This window comes from Muntiacus reevesi, chromosome 2 (genome assembly GCF_963930625.1).
Source record: "Muntiacus reevesi chromosome 2, mMunRee1.1, whole genome shotgun sequence".
NCBI lineage: Eukaryota > Metazoa > Chordata > Mammalia > Artiodactyla > Cervidae > Muntiacus > Muntiacus reevesi.
Genome location: NC_089250.1, coordinates 211,765,248 through 211,784,879, shown reverse-complemented (window position 1 = coordinate 211,784,879; position 19,632 = coordinate 211,765,248). Strand labels below are relative to the sequence as shown.

The 19,632-nt window shown below is 44.3% G+C and overlaps 1 protein-coding gene across 6 annotated transcripts; it reads right to left on the bottom strand.

Moving 5' to 3' along the window:
- On the bottom strand, positions 1 to 17,727 carry BCL7B (BAF chromatin remodeling complex subunit BCL7B). 6 transcript variants are annotated; one of them, XM_065924834.1, is made up of 7 exons: positions 17,501 to 17,727; positions 14,310 to 14,385; positions 4,843 to 4,938; positions 4,526 to 4,622; positions 2,185 to 2,355; positions 1,325 to 1,404; positions 1 to 1,059 (listed from the first exon to the last, which is right to left on the bottom strand). In XM_065924834.1, the coding sequence occupies exons 1-7, from the start codon at positions 17,590 to 17,592 to the stop codon at positions 967 to 969; spliced, it is 705 nt and encodes a 234-aa protein (XP_065780906.1). In that variant the 5' UTR covers positions 17,593 to 17,727; the 3' UTR covers positions 1 to 966. The 6 variants fall into 6 exon arrangements, with proteins under 6 accessions (XP_065780906.1, XP_065780907.1, XP_065780911.1 ...); XM_065924835.1 differs by lacking the exon at positions 17,501 to 17,727 and adding an exon at positions 16,961 to 17,255; XM_065924839.1 differs by lacking the exon at positions 17,501 to 17,727 and adding an exon at positions 17,060 to 17,255.
- Positions 17,728 to 19,632: the final 1,905 nt, after the last annotated feature.

The window sequence follows — 19,632 nt, the reverse complement described above, 5'->3', positions numbered from 1 at the left end:
CATATTTCAAATAGTTTAATTTTAAAAATATTCTATTCAGTGCTAAAATATGTCTTCACTCACCGTTGTCCATTTCCATTTTCTTAAACTTTTTTGAAACAAAAAATAAAATCACAAGGTTCGATGAAACATGCAGATTTCAAAGAAAAGGGAACTTTCTAGAAAGTCTGGGCTGAAGAAGTACTGTGGGGATGAGTACTGTCAGAACCTCAAATTCTCGCTGGGGCAGAGTCTGCGGCAGGAGAGCTGGGGACCATGGCGGGAGGCAGGGGGATACAGGAATGAAATGTCCAGGTGGAAACAACTGCGAGTATATGCGTGTATGTGTGTTGGGGGAAGGGGGTGGTTACAGTGGGGGGACAAAGGACTGTCAACAGCCAGAGAGCCCATGAGAGGCAGGATGGCCTCAGGAATGGGTACAAGTGCCAGGATAGCATGAAGTCTAGGTGGGACTTTTCTGTGTGGAGTTAAGCCCTTCCCTTCCCTCCAGCGTCTACTCAGGCATTCTCCAACAGCAGCCTATAGGGTCCCTAGCCCTATGGGCAAGTCCATGAATCTACAGTCTCCATTCAAGTTCAAGTAAGCCCTCGGCACGCTCTTCTCTGAAGGGTGCCTTCCCCCTCTCTTTCCTCTTGCAGAGGCACCAGCAGCTCAATCCAGAGGCTGTGGAGCAGAGACTGCTACTGGAGGTGACAGATGATCCTGGAGTGGCTGAGGCGCCAGCCTCCTTGGGGTACAAAGAGGATAGGAGTGCTCCTCTTCTCAGGATCAGGCAGACACAGGTGCCGGGGACGGGAAGATGATGCTACGACCCCAGGTCCCACGTCCACCTTCCAGCCCAGAAGGCTCTGAGGTGCAGGCTCTGGACCCCGGTGCTCGCCCTTACCCCAGCAACACAGCACAGCCAGAACCAGAATGCAATAAATAGAGGCATGGGGCCTGGAGGTGAAGGGCGCCAGGGTGGTGCTAGCTTTCCGACGCTGTCTGCGGCACTGCAGGCTGGTCCATACAGAATCGTTTCAGGGGAGGGGCACTTGAGTCTTCCTCTTCCTCAGCAATCTAGACGTAGCCAGAGCACGGAATGACAGGGCTATCCCTCTGAAGCAGACCTCCCCTTCCACCCTAACTGTCTCACCCGACTGTCTCACCGATCACAGGACCTCTTCCCTACCTCCTGACCTTCTAACCTTCCCCGACCTCCTAACCAGCATCCCTCACTGCCTCCCCACCCCCACTACATCCCTCCCATGCTAGAGAGCCAGTGTATATCAACAGAGCCCTGACATTTTCCTTAGAAACCAGGAAACCCAAAGCACCTCCTTACCTGTGTCTCTAGAGGAACTGGTTCTTCCTTCGTGAGGGTCGGAGGTTCATCAGCAACTTCTGAGGCAGGCAGGGAGGGCTCTGAAAAAGCAAGGTCAGTGTAACTGCAGAGCCTGCTGGGACGGAAGAGCCCCCAGGCTGGGGGAGCGTTCCTAGGAGGCACCTTGGTGAAGGGGTATTCACTGGTTATAGAATCAACATACATTCTAAGAAGAAATTTGCAGAATCCAGTACAAAGGGCACTAACTCCGAAGTCAGAAGGAATGAAACAAATCAGGCAGTTCCACCAAATGTGGGATCGTGGCCAAGCAACTGAATTTTTTAAGACAACTTCCTCATCGATAAAATGGAGACAACAGTTGCTATTCCATGGGCTTTTCGAAAGGAGAATCATGCTTGCTGTTTTAGTCACTAAGTTGTGTCCAACTCTTTTATGACCCCATGGACTGTAGCCTGCCAGGCTCCTCTGTGGGATTTCCCAGCAAGAATACTAGAGTGGGTTGCCATTTCCTTCTCCAGGGGATCTTCCCAACCTAGGGATCAAGCCCGCATCTCTTGCACTGCAGGCAGATTCTTTACTGCTGAGCCACCAGGGAAACCCGAGAATCATACCAGGCCTCAAATATGAAAAGTGCCTTCCTTGCGGAGAGCCTGGCACTCAATCGTGTTGCTGTTTCTTTCCGTCATTCTGTGAAAGGGGAAAATACAACCATTCCCCAAAAGAGCCTCAACCAACTGACAAACAGCTTGAAGCTGCCAGTTCTGAGGCACCGTCTCTAACCTGTGACTCTGAACAAGAAAACCATCGAGAGCAAGAGCATGGCCCCTCCAAGACACACGTCCTGGGCCAGGGAGACTCACCCTCAAGGATCTCCTGGCCCAGCGTGGGGGGCTGGGAGTCGTCTGTGCGGAAGTCAGAGGTGTGCGCAGGGCTCAAGGACTCACTCTGCTGGGGGCTGGGGCTCGAGTTGGTGCTGCTGTCCACCTTGAGCTGGTAGACATCAGACACGGAGCTCTGGTTGCTGTTTTCATCTGAAAATCACACACGACAAAGGCAACAGCTGAGGCCGGTCATGGTTGAGGGGGCTCAGTACAGAGCCAAGGGTCTGGGGTCTCTGCAGACAGCGTGGACACAGCTGGGCACACACCGATCACAGCTGCAAACAACCCCTGAACCAAGGGCAGACATTCCCAGGGCTTCTGCACATCACAAATTACCAACAGAATCTAAATTGATTAATTTAAGCACATGTTATTTTATGACATATATTCTAAGCACCACTGGATGCAGCCAGAATCTTTAAGTTTATGCAAAATTTATATGTCAGGGAGGTCAATATAAGCATATGAGTCCCTTCTTTAGTATCCACTAATTATAGCTGGGACCTGGTATTTTCTCACTATCCAGTGAATGGAAGGACATGGCTCTGCCTCTCAACCTTTCTCACAAGAGGTACAGAAAATGACAGTCTGCCTGCCATTCTCAGCTATCTGAAGGAGGGTGACGGGGTCTGGAGATGGTCAGCTCAGGCCTTGCACCTGCCCAGGCTCTGCCTCACTGCCCACTGGATCCCACCTGGGAAGAGCTGTTGAAGGCTTCACATCACCAGCTAAGTTAAAAACCGACTCAGCAATTCCTTCCTCTCCCCCACCTCCAGCAGCCAGTCACCAAATTGTACCCGTCCTACTGCTCTGACGCCACGTGTATCCACTCCTTCCTACCCCACTGCTCAGTGCAGGCCTGGCCTCTGGCAACAGCCATCCAGCTGCCCTTCCTTGGGTCTCAGCCACGCCCAGCGACCTCACACCACTGCCAGAGTGAACTTTCTAAACCCTTCTGTAGTTCCCTGCTGCCCACTAGAGGGCTCTATCACATCCTACACACTGCTCTCCAGGCCCACTGCCTGTCCTTCTTCCTACGTACCCCTGGCTTCAGCCAGGTCAGACCCAAACCTCAGAGCAGCTACCAGCACCATGTCTGGTATGACGTGCTCCTTCCCATCTTCCTGCAAAGCCCCTACACCTGGCAGCCGGCAGCTCAGGCATCCTCTCCTCTGCAGAGCCCTGTGTCCCAGGCTCCCCTGGGTGGAGACGACCACCCCTTCTCATGCCCCTGCTGCTTCCTATGTGCACCTGCATTTACTGTATTCACACCGGTCTCCCTCCAGGACACCCGGTGCAGGTAGGCTCTGTGGCCCACAGAGGTCCTTGGGTCTCCAGCACAGTACATAGTACCCGGCACCCGGTAGGAGCGCATTAAACGTTCACTGCGTGAAAAGGATGAGACAGTGGCCAGGCTGAAGAAACAGAGCCTCCCATGTCTCCCGAGCTTTATGCTGCGGGGACAGCTCACGCAGCTAGAGAACTGTCCCCCCTTCTGTACCACACCAACCTTGGGGTTAGGGGAGAGGGAAGGAGGGGATACCTGGTCGTTCCCAGTCTAGCTCCAAAGCGAAAATCGTAAGCCTTTTCTAGTCTTCATCCTACAATGACCACTATCTTCTACACTAAAATGGAAGTAGCATTTTATTATACAAAATAATAAAGTCCTGTCACTCTTCAGCTTAGGTAGATACTTTTCTTCTCTAAGTATCAGTTTCCTTAAATTGGAATGATGGTAACTGCCTGGTTTGTATCCCAGGCTGATGCAAGGGTTAAAAGGAGACACTGAAGTGAAAGTGCTTCATAAGCAGTAACTACCACACAGGTATAAAAGGTAAAGTTCTCAGTGCAGTGCTGACTCCGGCCGGACATCTACTAGAGCAGTCTCTAGTTTAGGAGGTTTAGGAGGCAGAACTTGGACAAACTGTAGACAAACAAGCAGATGCCCCAGCCTGGGTTGGGGGTGGGGTGGGGCAGGGTGCGGTCCTCTGAAGTGCTCTCATCAAACACACAGTCTAAAGAAAAGAGCTTCTGATCCAGAAAACCAGGACCTACCATTGGTCCTCACTTACGAGTGACTAACTTTAGATACGTAACCTCACGTCCCTGAGCCTCAGTTTCCTTAACTGGAAAGTGAGGAGACTACTGTCTGTCTTGCAAGGTTACTGTGAAGTTGAAATGCAAAGACCTCTGTCAGGTGCCCGGCAAGATACCAGCAAAACCGTGGGCACTGAAATGACACACAGACTAGTCTTCAGATTATTGATGGGTCATTTAAATGCTCATTTTCCTGCAAGGAAGACATAAGGATGCAACTCACCCTGGAATTCAAGAAGGAGAGAGGAATTGGCTGAGGCATCAGAGGGAAAGCCATTAGGTTCCCGGGCTGCGGAACTGTTCGATTTTGACTTTTCTTTCTAGAAAAGGAAAAAAAGAGGAATATGACAGAGCCAAGCAGAAGACTCACAGAGAGAGAGAGAGAAGGTGCTGAGACACCACAGAGGTCTGGATTAGGAACATGAGGAACAACAGTGGTTTCAGGACCCAAGGAATAACAGGATCCTGGACAAGGTGTTCCCGGGCCTCAGTGGCTCTATCAGTAAAATGGACCCTTCCCACTTTAATCTCATGACTCACAAGAGACAGGCAGCTATATACATCTGCTTCCACTGGAGTTCTCTGTGGGACCTTCCTGCTTTCTGCCCTCATCAGAATGCTCTGCCCGATCCTTCCCTACATGGATGGGTAAGAATTACAAAATACTCATTTGAGAAAGATCCCTGTTTCAGGAGCACAGCTAGGGGTAAAAAGTGAAAGAAGAAAGGTCCTTTGACTGGACAAAGGAAGGAGTCACTTTACATGTAATGTGAGCAGGGACAGGACAAGGGGTCCCTACAAGCTCTACTCCTGACCAATCTACCCCATCCACTCAGTGACCTCCCATGTCCACCTCTGCCTTCAAGCAAATGCAAGTCACATGGGTAGGGGAACCACAGTGGAAGGTAAGCACTAGCTTGCAACACACCAGCCCACAGAAAAGGCAATCACCAACCCAAGCATTTGCAAACGAGAGCATCCTCACAGCTGGAATTTCAAAACTGGACAATCCCAAACTTGCTGCTAATCCATACTTCACATACTTGTCACTTTATTGTACATGCATTGTACTAGTAACACAGCTTAGTTTTTGTGAATACTCTCAATCCTAACTCAGCAATAAGTCAACTGTACATATATATGTGTGTAGTCCTTCACTTCATGTTTTATATGCAGACATAATTTTAGTGCAATTACACTTTACCATTTAACTACAGAGGCTACCTAAACATGATTTTTACTGGCTGCATAATATTCCAGGTATCATACTCATTCAATCACTACTCAACTAGTGGACATTTAGCTTTACCTTATTTAGGACTGTGTTTGTTTAGTACTAGTAGAAATAAATCTACAATGCTTAACTTTTATTTTTTCCTGGATTATTTGGCTAAATTCACACCAAAAAAAAAAAAAATCCCTTCTAGATCAGAAAGTAAAAACATATTTTTCTTAAAATACCCTGTGTCTCCCAACTCTCTACCAGAAGGTTGGCAATGCATTTGGAGTATGAGTATCACAGCACCCATGCCAACTTTTGGTGTTACTGTTATTTTTTCCTGATCTCTCATTAGTTCAATGATTCTGTGCTCACATAAAATATGCACTCACCATAAGAAATTCTGAAAATACAGAAAAAGAAATGAAAATCACCTGCACAACCAGAGATACCCGAAACATATAATTTTATCAAAATGGACCATGATTCAGTATTATAACTTGCTCCCCCCCAACTCATCATATTAGAAACATTTTTCTATGCCATTGAGTAGTTTTTTAGACCATCTTTTACAAGGGTAACAAAGCTGTACAATATACGGGTGCACAATAACTTAATTCTTTAGCTAAGATCTTCATTTTGCTTGCAATTTTTAAATACCATGAACAATACTGGAGTACTCAACACAGCAGATGTAACTTGTGCACATCATGATTATGTCCAGAGAATAAATGTCTAGAGGTAAAACTTCTAGATCAAAGGCATAAATATTTTGAAGGCTCCCCTCCCACACACCCTCAGCTTTACTGAGGTATAACTGACAAATGAAACGGTACAATATTTAAAGTATATCCTGGGGTGATTTGATATGTGTATATATTATGAAAGGATTCCCAACATCTGGTTAATTAAGCTTTTAAGTATACATATATGATCAACCTGTAGAAAGTTTGTCCCAGTTTATTCTCCCATCAGCAGTGTCCCACTCCCTTACATCCTTCACTTATTCTTCTTTACCAATTTGATCATTTTCTATTTTTCCTAACCTAATAGGTCTATGCTAGTACCTTCGAAGCTGGCACACGACCACAGACCACTGGAAGGTAGATAAGCCAATGGACCTCAGGGTCCAGCTCAGAAACCAATACAAACACTGTGAGAAGTCCTTCGGAGAGACAAAGGGAGCCGAGTCCTGAGCAAGGAGAACCGGAAATAGCAAAGGGGGATGTCCCCCAGGTCCAGTGGTTGAGATTCTGCACTTCCTATGCAGGAGGGGCAAATCTGATCTCTGGTTGAGGGAGTGAGATCCCATATGCCGCATGGCACAAGCAAAGAAAATAAAAAGAAATAGGAAAGGGTCAGGGGCTTCTATGTGAGAAATGGGGAATGGGCTGTTGGCAGTGTCCTTCCCCCACACAAGAGATCTAGCAGCCTGACCTTTGGCCTTTATGGTATTGGCATCACCAGAGCCAAGGTTAGATGAAAAACAAAGGGTGGCCCCAGAGCCCCTCTAACATTCACCCACCGGCTCCATGGACTTGGCGAGGATGGCTTGTTGCAGATAAAGGCAGCATGTGGAGACCACTACTAGAGAGCTCCCTGGGAGACAGTGGAAGATGAGAGAGGGGAAAAGGGAAAGGCTGAACCCAGAGGCTAATCTCATCCCCTCAGCTATAGAGGAGAAAGCGCGGAGCTCAGGCTCACGGTCTCCCCTCGGTTACGTTTCTAGTCAACACAGCTCAAAGTTGAAAGGAATAAAAGATGAGTGCACAGAGAAAACCAACCAGACACTGGAGGAGAACAAGTACCATGAGAGACGATTAACAGAGCAAGCTGTACCAGGAACAGTGCACCGACGGGACACGAGAACTTCAATAAAACATGGCAGGTCTCCTCAGAAAGACAAGGATGACACGGGAAAGTTGTTCTGAACCACCGCCAAGGATATTTGGTATGAGCAATGAAATTGTTCAAAGTAAAAATTAGGTGAATGAGTTTATTAGCAGAAATAGATAAGAGCTGAAGAAAAGATTAATGAGCAAAAACTGGATGAAGAAGTCAGAATATACAAAGAAAGGATAAAGAGATGAAACAAACTAAAAGTTAAGAAATGAAGCTAGATGTCATCATTACAGGATATTGCATTTAGGGAGTTCCCTGGTGGCCAAGTGGTTAGGATTCCGGGCTCCCAGTGCTTTGACCAGGGTTCAATCCCTGGCCAGGCAACTGAGATCCCACAAGTCACATGGTGTGGCCAAAAAAAAGATGAAATTCCATTCAAAACGAAGGACAGAGTAGGGATGAAAGGGTGGGGGGAGGGGGGTGATGGAGACAAGAGGCTCAGAGGAAAAATACAGATTTTGATAAGCTTTATACATTGACATGGAAAAATAGTGTAAGTCTTATTAGGTTGGAAGTTGCCAATAAAAAGATTAAAACTAGAATGTAGAACTTCCAGATCAGCAGAAGAAAATGTGTCTAGTCATCATGAGGTGAAGAGGAAAAAAATAAAAGGAAAGTGTATTATGACCGAAATCCTTGTCCATAAAAATATAATTTTTAGGCAGTCACACTTTCCCAGCCTTTCTGGCACCTAGACGTGCCACAGCTACTATGAACACTTAGTATATATGTCTTAAGGAGATCTCTGGGAAACTCCTTACATTCATGAAAACACTATTTGCTAACCCTTCCACTCTCTTACGGCCTTGAACTTGAATGTGCTGAATGATGGCTGGAGCTCGAACTTGGAATATAAGGTCAAACATGAACAGAGGAATGGGGAATTATTTAATGGGTACAGAGTTTTTTACCTCTGCAAGATGAAGAGTTTCAGAGATGGGTTACACAAGGTGAATGCACTCAACACTACTGAACTGTACACGCTGAAGTGGTTAAGATGGTAAACTTCATGATAGGTATATTTTACCACAACAGAAACAACGTAAAATGAATAGAACCATTACTCTCTTAAAAGTAAATTTAAAAACAAAAGGAATAGAGAGGGTACCAGAAACCTGAGTCCCTGGGGACTCTTAGAACAAAATTACCACACCAGTCCTGGACTGCATACTTCTGTTTCTCTAAGAACAAAACAACTGCTTTAAACCACTGCTATTTTGAGTTTTCCGTCACCCACAGCTAAACCTAATCCTAATATGCCCAATAAGCAGAAAAATGTAAAACGGGAGAAACAGCATTACAAGACATACCAGGCAAATACAAATCAAAAGAAGACGGGATATACAGTTAGTATCAGATAAAAGAGAATTTGAGGTGAGAAAGGGACAAAGAAGGACATTACATACTGGTAAAAGGAGGAACAGGTCACGATGAGGTAAGAATCATAAACATACATGGATCAAAAATAGAGCTTCAAAGTACAAAGGAAAACTGACTCAGACCATGAAGAAGCAAACAAACCAACGATTTCACACACTCTTCTCAGAAACATTCAGAGCAAACCATACAAAGATGAGCAAAGATACACATTTGGATAACATAACAAATCCATCAATTGTTTAATTTCATGCTGAGAGTATTTATCTGTTTTAATTATAAGTGAATTGTCCACAATTCAATTACAGATCAGGTCACAAAAAAAGTCCCAGTAAGCCCAAAGAACAAATACCCTACCAATTTCATAGAATCAGTGCACCAATTTTAAAAGGACAGCTTTCAAAAATCTCACCTATCTAAAAACTAAATTATCATTCTATTAAATAACCTTTGGAAACCAAAGAGGAAACCAAAGAGAAACCTATGAAAATCTTACAGTGAAACGACACTATCAATGATATCCTGATACTCATGGATGTCCAAATCTGTGGGAGATAACTACAGAAGTGAAATGGACTACAAAAAAGAAAAAAAAAGCAAAGAAAAACTAGAAAAAAACATGCTAAGTGTTCAACACAAGAAGTGGAAAAAACAGAATAAAACAAACAAAGGAAAATAACAAGGGCAAAAATTAATCAAAAAGAGAACAAAGCAAAATGAAAAGAAAGATGAACAAAAATTACATGATGATTCTTTTAATAAAGATTTTAGGACCATTTTACATGGAAAAAACATAAATAACAAATGCAAAAAAGACAAAATAATTTACCAACAGAGACTTTAAAGTACAAAAGGGTATTATAAATGACTACATAGCAGTACACATGAAAACTGATCAGTGTTCATCAGCAGGGTACTGCTGGCCTTCCGGACAGACTGATTAAGTCTTCACTGCACAGGACTGACTCATGTATTGCCAAAAGCTCAGCATGGCTGGCCAACCAAACAGTGCCTTGCCTCATTTCTAAACACTCTTGGGGAAGTGGGTAAGGGTGAAGACTCAGCACTGTCCCACACTAAAGAAACAATCCTCTACGTGAAATGGAAACGTTTTTTAGAAAAGACACAAAACAGCAAAATAAGTACAGAAAAAGGGAAAACCTAAATACATCAATCACCATGAGAGCCACTGTAATGATAATCAACACCTCTCTCGCCACCAAAGACCCAGAAGGTACTAAAGGTAGACCCTTCATTTTATGCAAGTTGTTCTAGAAATCAAAAGAGGGGAATCTGCCTAATTTGTTTTAGGATGCTGGTGTAAACAAGGTAGAGATAGCATAAGGAAAAGAGTATTACAAACCAATTTACAAACCAGATGCGAATGCCTCAATTATTTGGGCATTGAATGTAACATTAAAAAGGAAAAAAAGAAGAAAGGCGTAAGTAGAATTTGTCTTAAGAATGCAAGAATGGTTCAAACATCAGAAATTCATCATTTTAATAGATTAAAGGACGAAAGTCCCATGAACATTTAAGTAGATGCAGGAAAAGCAGCTGGGTTAAGTCCAAATTATCTATTCATAATTTTTAATAAGCCTTAGAAAGCTAAAGAGAGAAGGAATTTTTCATTCTGGTAAAGACTATCTTTCCAAAAACCTACAAGAGAGAAAACTCACCCTACTTAACATGAAGACACACTAAAAGCATAGTAAATAAATCTAGCATAGAAACAGATAAAATAACAACAAAAAAATGGAAAGCTCAAAAACAAAAACATGTGAATACAGCATACAATAGGAACGACATCACATACCAGTGGAGAAGGACAGATTATGGAGTGACCAGTATTAGGGGTAGTGGCTCACTATATGAAGGAAAATTAAAATTAGATTCTTATCTTCACCATTTAAAAAAAAACAACAAAAAATCTACATGGATTAAAGGTCTAAAAATGAAAGTTAAAATTAAAAAGCTAGCAGAAGATGCAGAAGTCCTCTATAACCAGGAAATGGAGAATAATTTTGAAACATCACCCTGGAAATAAAAATCATAAGGAAAAAGTTAACTTGACAGAAAAAAATTAAAGGCTATTACTGACAAAGTTACCATATGTGACATGTTAGACAAAGACAACTGCCATGTACAAATCTAATTAGAGTTTTCTATAACATGAAAGAATCCATGCAAATCAGAAAAGTAAAGACAGGAAGTCCAATATAAGAATAAGGAAAATTTAAGAAATCAGAGGGGAATTCCCTGATGGTCCAGTGGTTAGTAGGACTCCACGCTTTCACTGCTGAGGGCCTGGGTTTAATCCCTGGTTGGGGAACTAAGATCCCGCAAAGCCACATAGCCAAAAAAGAAAGAAAGAAGAAATCAGAGAAGAGGAAATCTGAAGAGATAAAATTATCAATCTCCCTAGTATTCAGAGAAATGCAGAATAAACAAAGAGATACCACTTTACATCTACCAGACTATCAGGATTTAGGAATTAGGTGTTAGATGATACGAAATGTTGGTGAGGATGTGGGAAACAGGAGGTAACTATCCAGGGAAACCGTTCAGGAGAGAGATCTGGCCGCATCGAGTAAAAACAATCATGTATGGGATTTCCCTGGTGGTCCTGTGGCTTAGAATCCACACTCTTAATGCAGGGGGCCCTGGTTTCAATCCCTGATCCAGGAACCAGATCCTGCATGCTGCAACTAAGACCCAGCACAACCAAATAACTAACTAAATAAATATTTTAAAAAATCAATCATATATGGACAGCCAACAACAGAGCAATCTCACCCCTGGGCATCTAATCCAGAAAAAACTTCTCACAAGTCCTCAAGGAGAATGGATAAAGGATGTCCACCACAGTCAACCAGGCTACCCAAAAAAGCTGGCAGCAAAACACACAAACAGACCCATATCTATACTTGAAATACGGCAAAGGTGGTTCTACAGAGCAAGACGAAAAGAAGTCTCTTCAAGTGGTGGCATAAATGTATACCCACATGGAAAAATATGAAATTGGGCCCCTACTTCAAAATACACAAAAATCAACTCCAGGTGTATTATAAATGGGAATAGAATAACAAGCTTGTAGATTATGTGGAAAAATATCTTTGTAACCTCAAAAAAGGAAAAGATTTAAGACATTTAAAAGCACTAATTACTAATTATAAAGAAAAGGATTATTTTGTCTACATTAAAATTAAAAAACCTTCTGGTACTCAGGCCTGCATAAACAGAGGGTGAAGATAAGCCATGGAATGGAACAAGGTACAGACAGTATTCAATCAATAAAGAATATGTGTCCACAACACAGAGAATCCCTACAAGTTGCAAGAAAAAGACCATAACAAATTAGACTTAAACTGGCACTGCCTAAAAGAGGAAATCCCAAAGGATGCTGAAAAGGTTCTCCATCTCATTAGTAATTACGTCCTTAATCACCATATCAAAACCAAAATGAGATATCTTAATACATGAAGTCCAACAACAGTAACTGTTGATGAGGGTCTGGAGCAGGGAGAACTCTGGTATGTCTGGTGGGAATATACAATGGTACAATCACTTTGGCATTCCTGGTATAGGTCAAAATACACATATCCTAAGACTTGGCAATTCTACTCCTAGGAATATACTCTAGGAAAACTCACACACATGTTGACCCATATACAAAATAAGAACGGTCACAGGAGCTTTGTTCCTATTATCCCAAACTGGAGACAATCCAAATATCCATCTACAGGAAAACTGGTAAGATATTAATAAATTATGGTACAGTCCTGTAACAGAACTCCATACATCAAGGAAAAGGAACAAACAGCTCCAAGGACAACATGGTTGATTCTACAAACATAACACTAGGCAAAAAAAGCCAGACACGCAAAAATAGATACTTCGTGATGCTGTTTAAAGAAATGTTTACATATGACTAAATAAGTAGTAAGAAAAGCAAAAGGAGATTGATCTCCCCTGGAGGGGAGAAAGAGGGATGATAGGAAGAGTTTCAGAGGCTGCTGGGGGAGTTAGCAACATCTATCTTTTGATATAGGCGGCTTTTACAAGGGTATTAGCTTCATATTTTTTTCCCTATATAGTACATTCTGTTTTACATACTTTCGTATGCATTTTATAGTTCAGATCTTTTAAAAACAATTAGAATAAAAAGAAGGAGAGAAATCTGGGAGTTTATCATTCAGGGAATGTATAGATAGATAAATGTGGTTACTGCACATAAGAGAATATAATGCAAGAGTAAAGATAATAATCTTATTTACAATTATGGAAGTATGTTCAAGTTTTCAAACAAAAAGAGAAAAGAGGTTTATAGCACAATGCTATATATGAATGCAAAGTTTTAAAAATACAAATATGGCCAGGAGTAAGCAGCCTCTGTGGTGTGTTGGGAAATATTTTCTTTGTTTCCTTTTATTTTTTTGTGGGGTGGGGGGGATAGGGGAGGGCATTGAAGTTCTACAGTTCTGAAATAGTTGGTGGTACATAGTTCACTTGGCTTTGGTTACATATTGGACTTTAACAAGTAAAAACTTCATGAGTGTCATTTAAACAAAAGTTACAGAACAAACAATTGGCTTTAGGTATTTAATCTGGAAAAATACTCCTGTGCCCATGTTTTAATGTAATTGTGTAAGTGGGAGCAAAAATATATTCTGTTTTTCAACCGTAGGTGCTCCAGACTTGCTCTCTGTCACTAACACTAAATGTGCTATTTTTCTTGTTTTTCATCAAACATCTGAAGAGAAACTTCTGTACCTTTCTGTAAATTCTCTTTAATTTCTCAGAAATCTAAAAGGGGAAGAAAAAAGTTCATGAAAACTAAAACTTCATGTTTTTAGCCAGTGAGGAGGTAATAAACCCTGCCTATAGAAGGTGTGCTTTCATGCAAACTATACTTCTGAGCTTATTAGCTTCTAATTATATCTTAATAAATATATTTTACTACTAGAAAAATAAATAAATAAAAATACAAATATGAAATAATGTGTATTTTTCAAGAATATACAGATGTACAAATAAAATCATGGAAGGGGAATTAGAAAGGCATATATACATACAAAACACATCTAACACGCTACAATGGGCAGCAGGAGTCCACAAACTTTTTCTTATGAGGCCAGATAATAAATATCTTGGGCTTTGCAGGCTATTAGATGTTATGGCCTACTCAACTCTACCATTACAACTCAAAAGCCACCACAAATAAGGAAACCAACGGGCACAAGTGTGTTCAAACTAAACTATATGGAACCACAGGGAGCAGGCCTGGGCTATAGTTGGCCAAGCCCTGGAAAAGAGGAATGGGTTAAGAAAAGGGAATAACGGGGAGAAGGGGGGATCTAATAAAATGAGAGGCTTTGCATGGACCAATGACAGAGGTATTTTCAACTCAATTCTGGGGAAATAAATCCCATAACAGCTAAGAGGCAATCAAAGAAAGAAAGAAACAAGACGTTACCTTTTTGTTGTTTTGATTTTCTTCCTCACTTACCTCCTTGCTGTCTGTCACAGGAACCCACTTAAATATCCTAAGGGACGTGTCACCCACAGTCACCCACTTCTTCTCCCTAAAACAAAGACACTTCTCAGAACTGATAAAATAAAACAGATTTTCTGATCAGAACTTGTGCTTTTCTACTTCTCACCAGAGGTCTTCAATCTTAAATGCTTCATAAACTTTCTGTCCAATCATACTTTACTTTTCAAGGCAAAATCACCCTTTTCAGAAACACTTTGCTATCGAATTCCTTTAACCCTGAACCTTCCACCTGTCACCTCTGCTCACATGGTGTACCAAAACCATTTTTTTCCCTCACAGACTACAGTAGTACGGAGTATGAGCACAAATTCAAACTCAGGTATCCATCTTGCATAACTTCTTCATCTCCCCAAAATTAATTCAATCCCACTGATATTTTATAAAGACCTATTATACAAAGCCTTACAGGTGATAAAGGATATATAAGATAGCATCCCTATCTTGGGAACTCATAGCAATGAAAAGATAAGTAAAGAAATCATTGTAATATGTGAAGGTGGCAAGAAAGAAGGCTGAAAGACCAGGATATTCCATGGAAGGCAAAACTCCAGTGAAACTCTGGGTGCATTAGTCGCTCAGGTATGTCCAACTCTTTGTGACCCCGTGGACTGCAGCCTGCCAGGCTCCTCATGGGATTCTCCAGGCAAGAATACTGGAGTGGGTTGCCATTTCCTTCTCCAGGGGAATCTTCCCGACCCAGGGATCAAACCTGTGTCTCCCGAATTGCAGGCAGACTCTTTATCGCCTGAGCCACCAGGGAAACTCTGGGTTGAAACACAATTCTAATAACCAAGGAGCAGGACACGATGCTTTCAGCTAACAGAACTGAGCCTCACACTGGCTTTTGGAAAAGGTGAAGGCCAGGTGCCATGGAAATATGGCTTTAAGGTTTCGTTTTACAGAAGAGATACTTTTGAGATAGGCCTTTAAAAAAAACGGGTAGCTGTTCTCCCCTCCCCACACATACCTGGGGAGGGAAAGGCAAGTAACATTCTTAAATAAGGGGCAGATTATGGACGGCCAGAGTTGGGGAGCCTGAAGTGTGACTTCTGAAAGTTTCCAGTCCTAATGTGAGCACAAAAAAGTAAAAAAAGTAACTGCTGTTATTGATGATGCTATTCAGCAAATGACATCACAAAAATATAAAGACTGTGATGTAACATGAAAAAGAATGAACTAAAGACTTAGAAACTAGAATTAATTCCTGGACAAGCCACTCATTTATTCAACAAGTATTTAACTTACAAGACCCTCTGCTAGGTCCTGAGCACACAGGGGACAAGATGCACGGTCCTGACGCTCCCGAGCCTGAATTTCAACTGGAAACAGACACCACACAACTCATTTCAGTTAGAAACCTGATCATTAGATTCAACCACATCAAACGGCCATTTCTGCAGATAAAAAAGGCAAATACAGATGTCTTATAGTTCAACCTAATGCCACTGTAAAGTTCCATATAGGAGAGGACCTGATTTAGACTGGGGCTCTTGAAAGGTTTTGGTGAGGAAGTAACTGCAGAGCAGAGCCAGGCACTAACTAGGCAAGAGGAAGGAGCGGGGAGAGGAAGGCTGCCGAGAGGAAGGAAAGGTAGTGTGGCCCCAACTGAAAGATGGCCAGCATCTTGCGAAAGAGGGCAGTTTGAGCCAGTCTAGTGAGGTATGAAGAATCATTTTTGGTCTTTATCCTAAGAACAAGAAGAGAGCAAGGAAGCATTATTTCCTAAGCAAAAGAGTGCTAAAAAAAATTTCACACTTGAGAAAAATACAAAGTAATGAATGGACCAGGGAACTGAGCCAGCCCTGAAGCAGGCAGACAGAGCACAGGGAGCCCAGTACAGAGTTCCAGGTGACAGAAGATGCTCAACTGCCCCAGACTACAGGTAAGAACAGAGATGGCCAGAAGAGGAAGGGATGCCCAGTCCTAGGTTTCACAAAACCTAAAGCATTAGATTCGGAGGAGGAAAATCATTAACTATTTAACCTAGTATTTGTAAGTCCTTAGAGATGACGAACTTGGTCATGTAGCAAAATGGACAAATAAACATGCAAATAAAGTCCAAGGTAATGATGACCTTCAGTTTTCCAGGTGGCTCAGTGGAAAAGACCCCACCTGCCAAAGCAGAAGACGCGGGTTTGATCCCTGGGTTGGGAAGATACCCTGGATAAGTAAATGGCAACCCACTCCAGTATTCCTGCCTGGAAAAACCCATGGACAGAGGAGCCTGCCGGGCTATATGGGGTCGCAAAGAGTAGGACATTACTTAGCGACTAAACAGTAACAACAATGACTCTACAGGGAGTGGAGGGTGAAGGGCAGGAGGTCTTGGAGAAGGCTTCCTGGAGGGAGCTAACACCTACCCGGCTTTAAAGTTACTAGTAAAGTAAAAGTTATCGGTAGCAATCAGCTAGAGAAAAGTACTCAAGAAGTTGGCGCAAACACCTGGCTGTGAAAACTTAAGGTGATAACGGACTGGAACTCTTGGTACAAAATAGGCGGTCAACCTGCGCCTGCAATGAACATGACAGGAGCCGTTTCCAAACAAGGCGGAGATACTGACTCTTCTACTAACAGCTCCCAGGTCACCAAAAGAAAATGCCTACCCAGTTCGCGCGCGTGAGCCCATATTAGGAGAAAGACAGGAATTTTTCTTCTAACGATTCCCTGGTCCCGTGGCAGGTAGCTTGACGAAAAGTTCTCACCTAACCCAGACGCCTTAATACGCAGAGTGCTCAGTCTGGCCAACGGGAACCCCTCAGAGATAGTTAGTATACGGGACAGTTCAGAACGCAAAAGGTTCCTCACGCAGGCGGGCGCGGACACTAGGCCCGGGCCTACCCGCGGCTAAACAAACCCCTCAGACCCAGCGCCGCCGGAAGCCGGCAGCTCCCCGCCGGCGCCGCGCTGCCAGGGGCAGGAGCCAGGTGGGCGGGCCTGCGGGTCGGGCAGCCCTCTGATTGGTCGCGGCCGGCGCGCCCTCTGACCTCACGCCGACGCGAGCGGCTCCCTCCTCCCGCCATCTCCGCTCCCCCCTCCCCCCCAAGCGCCTGCCGGTCGGTTCCCACCCCGCCCGCCAGTTCGCCGCTGCGCTGGACCTGGGCCGGCGGCCCTCCCCGCCAGCACCCTTGGGCCTAGCCCCTCACCATTTCCGCACTTTCTCGATGGCCGCCATCACCTTCTTGATGTCATCCTTGGCCCGGCTGCGGGTCTCGGCCCGGACCGACCGGCCCGACATGGCGGCGGCGGGAACGGCGGGGGCCGGGGCACTGCTCCCAAGACACTGAGAATCGCGCGCCTCACGCGCCGCCGCCCGCCCGGCGCAGTAGCGTCACCGCGGCCGTCGCCCCCTCCTTGCGCGCGTGCGCGAGAAGTGCGCGCACCCGCCCTCCCCTTGGGGCTCGAGGCATCAGCGCGCCTGCGCGCTCCGCCCCAGGTGCCCCACCCCGGGCGTCCCACCCAGCAGGCCCCACCCTGGGCATCTCAGAGTACACTGGGCTCCCAAGAAGCCCAGGGTTTGCGGGCAAGCTGGCAGCACGTGTTGTGTGCAGGGTGAGGTGCGAGGCGCTGCCAGTGGGGTCTCTGGCTCTTGCCCAGGGTAACATCTTAATTCTCTGGTTAGAGCTGCAGCCATAATCTATATTTTATGGACTTGACACCAATGTTACTGAGGTTCTACACTATCCTGTACTGCTTTCTCTCCTGTTTGGGGCCCTCGCTCCCCAGATACACCACTGTGCTCCAACTATAGAGAATTTCACACCTTCAATATGCCTTCCAACGTTTGCACACATCTGTTCTCACCTGGAATTCTTCTCTCTTCTTGATGACCACTTACTTTTCCAACATTCAGTTAGAATTCCAACAAGACTTCCCCCTGAGATCCTGAGGTGCCACTTTGTCCATACTTGACACTACATCAATGTCTCATTTAATTCAATAATCGTTGATTAAACGATGCCTGCGCTGTGCAAGTTGGCATGCAAAGTACTGAGGACAAAATTGGGTTTTGCTTTCAAAGAGCTTCCAGGTTAGCAGAACATGCAGACCAGAAAACAAGCATTTCAAATGCCATTTTATGAACGCTAGGTTAAAGGGAAGTACTGTACAAGATGCTATGACAACCCTAATCTAGATGAAGGGTGTCCAGAGGAATCTGGGGAAAAAAATGACCTTGAAGTTGAATTTTGAGAATACAGTAGATGCAATTGTTCTAAGTCCTCACTGTGTCCACAGACACTGTAGATGCTCAGTAGATGTTTGGGTGAATACTCAGTCTTCACTGCAGCTCCCTGTCTTCTCCTGTCACCCCAGGCATTTATTCGTGCTAGCGGTATGCAGAGAGGGCCCTGAAGCAACCGCTTTGACAGTTCGCATTGCTTGGTAGCAGCTATTTCTTTCACCTCTAGAGAAACTTCCTTCTGTGTACCCAGAGAACTGTCTCACTAACCCTGAACTTGACATAGCCTCTGACTCTGACTGTTCCCTATTCTGTAATCCACCAATATCATGGCTCGATAACCACATATCACCTTGCTGATAAGGAGCCCAGGAATAGTGTCTGCCCGCCTGAGGAGTGAAAGAGCTGAACTAGCATGTGGAGGGAAGGATGGGTCTACTAATAGTGAGATCAAAGGTGGCACAAGTTTCTCAAAGCGATTGATTCAAAATAACTGAACCGAAGAGCTAGCTTGAGTATCTGCTACATGCCCTATATTGGTGGACACTGTGGGTGATGCAAAGATGAGTAAAACACACTCCCTGCCCTTTAGGTGAGGATAAGGAAAGCAACAGGAAAAGAAAATTCAAAGGCAGAGCTTGCTAAGTGTTGTGACAGAGGCCAGCTCTCTAGAATTCTCTAGTTTTCTTCTTGGGGCCCCCTGGTCTAGGCACACAGCACCCGGCAATTATGACTCTGTTCTCTCTCAACCTGTCCAAGTCCTGGCCAGCTCCCCCTCTGAGGTTTCTTATCTATAGCTTCCCTGCTCCACAGCCCACTGCTCCTCTCAGCAGTGTTAGCCTCCTGCGCCCTGCTCTCCTCCAGCCCACCCTACCAGTCACCACCATCCTCGGGCCTTCCCTGCTCTGAAGACCCAGTGATCCTCCCGATTCCTACTCACATTTGTCCACCTGACCCTACATTCCCCACCTATCTCCCACTGATGTTTTATGTAAGAGAGTGGTCAAAATGAGCAACTGCCAACTATTCCCCGAAGCCTGCACAAATGCCCTCTGATGACATACTTCTCTTTAAAAAAAAGTCTCCCCTTGGGACTTC

Coding starts and splice junctions, on each gene's coding strand:
- BCL7B (XM_065924834.1), bottom strand. CDS start 17,592: ATGTCGGGCCGGTCGGTCCGGGCCGAGACCCGCAGCCGGGCCAAGGAT. Junction 2,356..4,525: donor TCTCCTTCTTGAATTCCAGG/GTGAGTTGCATC, acceptor TGTGATTTTCAG/ATGAAAACAGCAACCAGAGC. Junction 1,060..1,324: donor CAGTTCCTCTAGAGACACAG/GTAAGGAGGTGC, acceptor GGCTACGTCTAG/ATTGCTGAGGAAGAGGAAGA.